Source organism: Gobio gobio, assembly GCF_949357685.1.
Source record: "Gobio gobio genome assembly, chromosome: 4".
Classification (NCBI taxonomy): Eukaryota; Metazoa; Chordata; class Actinopteri; order Cypriniformes; family Gobionidae; genus Gobio; species Gobio gobio.
This window is the reverse complement of record NC_137100.1, coordinates 67,552,522-67,561,353: the sequence shown is the minus strand read 5'-3', so window position 1 is coordinate 67,561,353 and position 8,832 is coordinate 67,552,522. Positions and strand designations below refer to the sequence as shown.

Below are 8,832 nucleotides of genomic sequence, written 5' to 3'. Positions count from 1 at the left end.
AACGGTCAGACAGTGCACTATATAGGAGATGGGGAACGACTAGACAGTGCACTATATAGGGGATGGGGAACGGTCAGACAATGTGTTATATAGGGGATGGGGAACGATTAGACAGTGCACTATATAGGAGATGGGGAACGGTCAGACAGTGCACTATATAGGAGATGGGGAACGATTAGACAGTGCACTATATAGGGGATGGGGAACGGTCAGACAGTGCACTATATAGGAGATGGGGAACGGTCAGACTGTGCACTATATAGGAGATGGGGAACGGTCAGACAATGTGTTATATAGGGGATGGGGAACGATTAGACAGTGCACTATATGGGAGATGGGGAATGGTCAGACAGTGCACTATATAGGGGATGGGGAACGATTAGACAGTGCACTATATAGGAGATGGGGAACGGTCAGACAGTGCACTATATAGGAGATGGGGAATGGTCAGACAGTGCACTATATAGGGGATGGGGAACGATTAGACAGTGCACTATATAGGAGATGGGGAACGGTCAGACAGTGCACTATATAGGGTATGGGGAACGATTAGACAGTGCACTATATAGGGGATGGGGAACGATCAGACTGTGCACTATATAGGAGATGGGGAACGGTCAGACAGTGCACTATATAGGGTATGGGGAACGGTCAGACAGTGCACTATATAGGGGATGGGGAACGATCAGACAGTGTGTTATATAGGAGATGGGGAACGATTAGACAGTGCACTATATAGGAGATGGGGAACGGTCAGACAGTGCACTATATAGGGGATGGGGAACGATCAGACAGTGTGTTATATAGGAGATGGGGAACGGTCAGACTGTGCACTATATAGGAGATGGGGAACGGTCAGACAGTGCACTATATAGGAGATGGGGAACGATTAGACAGTGCACTATATAGGAGATGGGGAACGGTCAGACAGTGCACTATATAGGGTATGGGGAACGATTAGACAGTGCACTATATAGGAGATAGGGAACGGTCAGACAGTGCACTATATAGGAGATGGGGAATGGTCAGACAGTGCACTATATAGGAGATGGGGAACGATTAGACAGTGCACTATATAGGAGATGGGGAACGGTCAGACAGTGCACTATATAGGAGATGGGGAACGGTCAGACAGTGCACTATATAGGGGATGGGGAACGGTCAGACAGTGCACTATATAGGGTATGGGGAACGATCAGACAGTGCACTATATAGGAGATGGGGAACGGTCAGACAGTGCACTATATAGGAGATGGGGAACGGTCAGACAGTGCACTATATAGGGGATGGGGAACGGTCAGACAGTGCACTATATAGGGTATGGGGAACGATTAGACAGTGTACTATATAGGAGATGGGGAACGGTCAGACAGTGCACTATATAGGAGATGGGGAACGGTCAGACAGTGCACTATATAGGAGATGGGGAACGGTCAGACAGTGCACTATATAGGAGATGGGGAACGGTCAGACAGTGCACTATATAGGAGATGGGGAACGGTCAGACAGTGCACTATATAGGGGATGGGGAACGGTCAGACAATGTGTTATATAGGGGATGGGGAACGATTAGACAGTGCACTATATAGGAGATGGGGAACGGTCAGACAGTGTGTTATATAGGGGATAAGGAACGATTAGACAGTGCACTATATAGGGGATGGGGAACGGTCAGACAGTGTGTTATATAGGGGATGGGGAACGATTAGACAGTGCACTATATAGGAGATGGGGAACGGTCAGACAGTGTGTTATATAGGGGAATGGGAACGATTAGACAGTGCACTATATAGGAGATGGGGAACGGTCAGACAGTGTGTTATATAGGGGATAAGGAACGATTAGACAGTGCACTATATAGGGGATGGGGAACGGTCAGACAATGTGTTATATAGGGGATAAGGAACGATTAGACAGTGCACTATATAGGGGATGGGGAACGGTCAGACAGAGTGTTATATAGGGGATAAGGAACGATTAGACAGTGCACTATATAGGGGATGGGGAACGGTCAGACAATGCGCTATAAAGGGGATGGGGAACGATTAGACAGTGCGCTATATAGGGGATGGGGAACGGTCATACAGTGTGTTATTTAGGGGATAAGGAACGATTAGACAGTGCACTATATAGGGGATGGGGAACGGTCAGACAGTGTGTTATATAGGGGATAAGGAACGATTAGACAGTGCACTATATAGGGGATGGGGAACGGTCAGACAATGTGTTATATAGGGGATAAGGAACGATTAGACAGTGCACTATATAGGGGATGGGGAACGGTCAGACAGAGTGTTATATAGGGGATAAGGAACGATTAGACAGTGCACTATATAGGGGATGGGGAACGGTCAGACAGAGTGTTATATAGGGGATAAGGAACGATTAGACAGTGCACTATATAGGGGATGGGGAACGGTCAGACAATGCGCTATAAAGGGGATGGGGAACGATTAGACAGTGCGCTATGTAGGGGATGGGGAACGGTCATACAGTGTGTTATTTAGGGGATAAGGAACGATAAGACAGTGCACTATATAGGGGATGGGGAACGGTCAGACAGTGTGTTATATAGGGGATAAGGAACGATTAGACAGTGCACTATATAGGGGATGGGGAACGGTCAGACAATGTGTTATATAGGGGATAAGGAACGATTAGACAGTGCACTATATAGGGGATGGGGAACGGTCAGACAGAGTGTTATATAGGGGATAAGGAACGATTAGACAGTGCACTATATAGGGGATGGGGAACGGTCAGACAATGCGCTATAAAGGGGATGGGGAACGATTAGACAGTGCGCTATATAGGGGATGGGGAACGGTCATACAGTGTGTTATTTAGGGGATAAGGAACGATTAGACAGTGCACTATATAGGGGATGGGGAACGGTCAGACAGTGTGTTATATAGGGGATAAGGAACGATTAGACAGTGCACTATATAGGGGATAAGGAACGATTAGACAGTGCACTATATAGGGGATAAGGAACGATTAGACAGTGCACTATATAGGGGATGGGGAACGGTCAGACAGTGCGTTATATAGGGGATAAGGAACGATTAGACAGTGCACTATATAGGGGATGGGGAACGGTCAGACAGTGCGTTATATAGGGGATAAGGAACGATTAGACAGTGCAATATATAGGAGATGGGGAACGGTCAGACAGTGCGTTATATAGGGGATAAGGAACGATTAGACAGTGCACTATATAGGAGATGGGGAACGGTCAGACAGTGCGTTATATAGGGGATAAGGAACGATTAGACAGTGCAATATATAGGAGATGGGGAACGGTCAGACAGTGCGTTATATAGGGGATAAGGAACGATTAGACAGTGCACTATATAGGTCCTCCATCATGTGGATGTGACTTTGACACCACCTACCTCAGCATTGTTGAGCCCATGTCCAGTCTTTCGTGGAGACGGTTTTCCCAGTGGCTGTGGCTCTTTCAGCAGATAATGCGCCGACACAAAGCACAAACGCTTCAGGAATGGTTTGAGGAGAACAACAACGAGTTTGAGTCCAAATTCCCCAGATCTCAATCCAATCGAGCATCTGTGGGATGAGCTGAACAAAACAAGTCCAATCCATGGGCCTCCGCCTCGCAACTTACAGGACTTAAAGGATCTGCTGCTAACATCTTGGTGCCAGATACCACAGCACACCTTCAGGGGTCTAGTGGAGTCAGTATTATTTGCTTTCACTATTAGCTAATGGCATACTTAATATGTTTGCATTAATATGTTAATACTTGTTTGCATGTTCCAGACCAATGAGGTTCATTCTCGTGTTTCTCACGAGACTAAACCACTCGATTCATGATTAGTTTTACGATCTCTTTATGAAGCTCTCCGATTTCATCAAAAAGATCTTCATTTGTGTTCTGAAGATGAACGGTCTCATGAGGGAGGATTTACACTATCCCTTTAATAAGCGAGTCATTGAATCATTCGTCTAACCAGTTTTTTTATTCACAATATTGATTTATTTTCTTTGACAGAGCAAAAAAACAACAACATTGTGCCTAGAATAATAACTTCAGTGCATCTCTTTGAAACAAACTCACGTTTATTACACACAGAAATCATCACACCAGTGAGATTAACACCAGATAGTGTTCCTGAGATGTTGTTGAACTGTGCTACACAACACACAACCAGCATCTGAGTTCGGCCATTTTGACACAGGGCATAATCCAGTCATTGGGCAGATGTGTCCGCTCATCGAGGCATTGACCCGTCTGAGCTGGGCGGAACAAGGGCTGGTCCGAAATGTCACTGGGGTCCTTTTGGTTCCAGAACAAAGGAGCATGCTTGGCCAAGTGTGAGGCATATGATGTTTGATCCTCGAACAATAGGAGATTGTGCTCGCTCACTTTCCTCTCATGCCAGGCTGGCGCCCGAAACCCCACACTAATGCCACGCCGGACTCATGCTCCGATTGGCACCAGACAAATAACATACAGCCTGAACGCCGCGAGTCCGTCATGAGGAAGAGAAACTATAATCAGCATTAAAGGATTAGTTCACTTTTAAATAAACTTTTGCTGATAATTTACTCACCCCCATGCCATCCAAGATGTTCATGTCTTTCTTTCTAAAGTCGAAAACAAATTAAGGTTTTGGATGAAAACAGTCCAGGATTGTTCTCCATATAATGGACTTCAATGGGCTCCAAACGGTTCAAGGTCCAAATGTCAGTTTCAGTGCAGCTTTAAACGACACCAGATGATGAATAAGGGTCTGATCTAGACAAACCATCAGTTTCTGAGAGAAACCCAGCAGTATTTATGCTATTATTTTACCTCTTATCAGACGAACGTGATCATCTCTGAGCTCAGACATAACTTCCGGCAAGTAAGGTCAAATTTGATCGTGGCCATAGATATATCAATAGTAGATGCCTCATTCTACTGATCTGTGCAGTCGCTAATGAGGCATCTACGTATACATCTATGACCACGATCAAATTTGACCGTACTTGCCGGAAGTTATGGCATAGTTAAATTATTTCCTGCAATAATACAATAAGGGAATATCTCTTATCTCTCTTGTCTTATCTAGCCAAACCATCAGTTTCTGTGAGAAACCCTGCAGTATTTATGATATTATTTTACCTCTTATCAGACAAACGTGATCATCTCTGAGCTACGCCATAACTTCCGCTAAGTGAGGTCAAAATATAGATGTATACGTAGATGCCTCAGTAGCGCTTGGATCAGTCGAATGAGGCATCTATGATCGATATATCTATGACCACGCTCGTATTTTGACCTCACTAAGCGGAAGTTATGTCTGAGCTCAGAAATGATCACGTTCATCTAAAAAGAGGTAAAATAATATCATAAATACTGCTGGGTTTCTCACAGAAACTGATGGTTTGGCTAGATAAGACCCTTATTCATCATCTGGTGTCGTTTAAAGCTGCACTGAAACTGTCATTTGGACCGTTTGGAGCCCATTGAAGTCCATTATATGGAGAACAATCCTGGAATGTTTTCATCCAAAACCTTAATTTATTTTCGACTTTAGAAAGAAAGACATCTTGAATGACATGAGGGTGAGGAAACTATCAGCAAAAGTTTATTTAAAAGTGAACTAATCCTTTAAAATCGAGGCACATGCAGATGTAAAAATGTACACAACACATATAAAACACCATGCACACTCACATTTCAACACACACTCACGCCCAGGCCTTTCAGCTCATGTTTATCAATCGAATGGGCCTTCGAACTTCACATATCTACAAAGACCATGAAGCACCATCCCAGGCCTCCGATCAGGAACATGGTGACATGCATGCTGTAAATGAAGAGGTCATTGAGGAGGCCGAAGTCCAGCCGGCGGTGGCCCAGCAGCAGGAGGATGACGGACAGCTTGTACTGAAGGCGGAGGAACACGCGCACACTGACGTACTGGAGGCAGAAGAGGGCGGACAGCGCCACCCAGAGGAGGGAGGTGAACAGACTGCAGCCGAAGTACAGCAGGAAGCGGATGAAGCTGTACATCCAGCGGGACTTCAGGTACAGGTCGAAGTTGTTGTACTTGGTGCGCACGAGCTGGGCGGTGCGGGCGGGGCCGCAGGCGGAGTGCATGCAGGTGGTGTGAGGGCCGTGGAAGGAGCGGACCCTCCGTGGGATGGGGATGACCGGCATCGGGGGATTCAGGAAGGCCCACTGACAGGACTCTTCCAGGGCTGCATGTTGCAGGATCACCTGCAGAGATCGCCGCTCACCCGCTGGGCATCTCCATAGCGCTGGAATAAACCCACAACAACAGAGAGATCATCAGGATAGGGATGCACCATGATGGACTTTTGCTGATATCCGATATGCCGATATTTTTCAGCTCATTTTGGCCGATGGCGATATATGTTTTTTTTTCCTGTGTTTGAAAACCACCATTTTGAGCAACAAAAAAACAATTTTCATTCTGGTTTCAGATTTCTGAGGTTTTACTTAGTGATGCACCGAAATGAAAATTCCTTGGCCGAAACCGAAAATGTAGGATGCACTTGGCCGAAAACTCAAACTGAAGCCGAAAATGGCTTCTTTTAAAAACGTATAAAAATATAATATAATATAATCAGTATAGGGATGCACCATGATGGATTTTTGCTGATATGCCGATAATTTTCAGCTCATTTTGGCCGATGGCGATATATGTTTATTTTTTCCTGTGTTTGGAAACCACCATTTTGAGCAACAACAAAAAAAAATTAATTCTGGTTTCAGATTTCTGAGGTTTTACTTTACTGAAATGAAAATTCTGGGCCGAAACCGAAGATTTAGGATGCACTTGGCCGAAAACCCAAACTGAAGCCGAAAATGGCTTCTTTTAAAAACGTATAAAAAATATATTTATATTTAAAAATATATATATATAAATTGCTTGAATTTAATAGATCTGAAATGAAAAAACCCGGTGGGCATCTCCATAGCGCTGGAATAAACCCACAACAACAGAGAGATCATCAGTATAGGGATGCACCATATTGGATTTTTGCTGATATGCCGATATTTTTCAGCTCATTTTGGCCGATGGCGATATATGTTTATTTTTTCCTGTGTTTGGAAACCACCATTTTGAGCAACAACAACAAAAAAATGTCTTAGTGGTTTTACTTAGTGATGCACCGAAATGAAAATTCTGGGCCGAAACCGAAAATTTAGGATGCACTTGGCGAAAACCCAAACTAAAGCCGAAAATGGCTTCTTTTAAAAACACATAAAAAATATATTTATATTTAAAAAATATATATATAAATTGCTTGAATTTAATGGATCTGAAATTAAAGGGATAGTTCACCCAAAAACGAAAATGTGATGTTTTTCTGCTTACCCCTAAGGCATCCAAGATGTAGGTGTGTTTGTTTCTTCAGTCGAACACAAATGAAGATTTAACTCAACCGTTGCTGTGTGTCACTCATATAATGCTTGTCAATGGAGACGAATTCTATTAGAGTAAAAAAACATGGACAGACAACTTCAAATTAAACCCTGCGGCTCGTGGCGACACATTGACATCACTTCCTGTGAGTGAGGTCAAAATAGCGGCCGGGTCATAGATATATATACATAGATTCCTCATTCGAGCGATCCCACCATGATCCACGCAGGCACTAATGAGGAATCTATGTATATATCTATGACCCGGCCGCTATTTTGACCTCACTCACAGGAAGTGATGTCAGTCTGGAGAGCTGAAGCGTTCGTCTGATATGAGGTGATATATTTGCATAAATACTGTTGGGTTTCTCTCAGAAGCCGATTGTTTCGTGTCTTAAGACATCAATGTGTCGTCACGAGTTTAATTTGAAGTTGTCTGTCCATGTTTTTTTACTCTAATAGAATTCGACCCCATTGACAAACATTATGAGTGACTAAAATGTTATAGCCTATTTAGTGCAGGCGCTGTTGTTACAGTAATAAAATGAAAAGTAGAATACACAAATAAATTGAAGTTACTTCTTTTTCTGAATAAATAAAGCAGTAATAATGTTATAAATGTAAATTAAATAATTTTATATACAGTTTATTAATCTGTAATACAATTTTATGAAATGGATGATGAAAAATAGTCCAAGGAGCACTAAAATATATATTTTTAATTTTATTTATTTGAAGCTAAAGCTAAAGACAGCATCAGCTGATGCCACGCCCACTTCATGTGCACAAACATTACATCCAAAAATACAATATTTCGTTTACAACCGCATCTGTCTGGGGTGAAAAATCACTGACTTTATTATTGTTATTTTCAGCGCTTTTAATATACTCTTATTATAAAAAGAACTTTACTAACATTTATTTATCTTTAACGAGTATCCTTTTAGTAAAACCTCAGAAATCTGAAACCAGAAAAAAATAAACAAAGGGAAAAAATAAACATATATCGGCATCGGCCAAAGTGAGTTGAAAAATATCGGCATATCGGATATCGGCAAAAATCCAATATCCCTAATATATTTGTATGTATGAAAAAACATAAATCCAGGGCTCGACATTAAGCCGGTTCACTTGTCCGAGTAAAAAATGTGCTTGTCCGGAATTTATTTATCTTTTTTGTGTTGTAAATATAATTTATCCTACAGCAATATTCTCACCAGTGTTCAATCAGCTTTAACATATTTAAATCTGCATATTTGTGATATTTGTACCTTTTATGAAGGGCATTTCTTTCGTAAAGGGAATTTACCATGTGATATGAATTTAGAAAGATTAATATCAAGGCGAAAACATTAAATGTATATTATTTTAAGTGAATATATGATGTTTTCTGGGTTAATGTTGTCTTAAAAGCTGTAAAACCAACACGA

General features: G+C 42.4%; 1 protein-coding gene across 3 annotated transcripts in view; it reads right to left on the bottom strand.

The window, feature by feature from the left end:
• Positions 1–3,963: 3,963 nt before the first annotated feature.
• Positions 3,964–8,832, bottom strand: part of tmem250 (transmembrane protein 250) — a 5,509-nt gene continuing 640 nt past the window's right edge. The window contains exons 2-3 of one of the 3 annotated variants that reach the window (XR_013816314.1): positions 5,522–6,270; positions 3,964–4,673 (exon numbers count right to left, since the gene is read on the bottom strand). Coding sequence is in view for 1 of the 3 variants with exons in the window: in XM_079814436.1 (XP_079670562.1) it covers positions 5,750–6,169 (420 nt within the window). In the remaining 2 variants the exon portion in view is untranslated. Of the gene's footprint in view, positions 4,674–5,363; positions 6,271–8,832 lie in introns of those variants that run through there. The other 2 variants (XR_013816315.1, XM_079814436.1) reach the window with 2 other exon arrangements.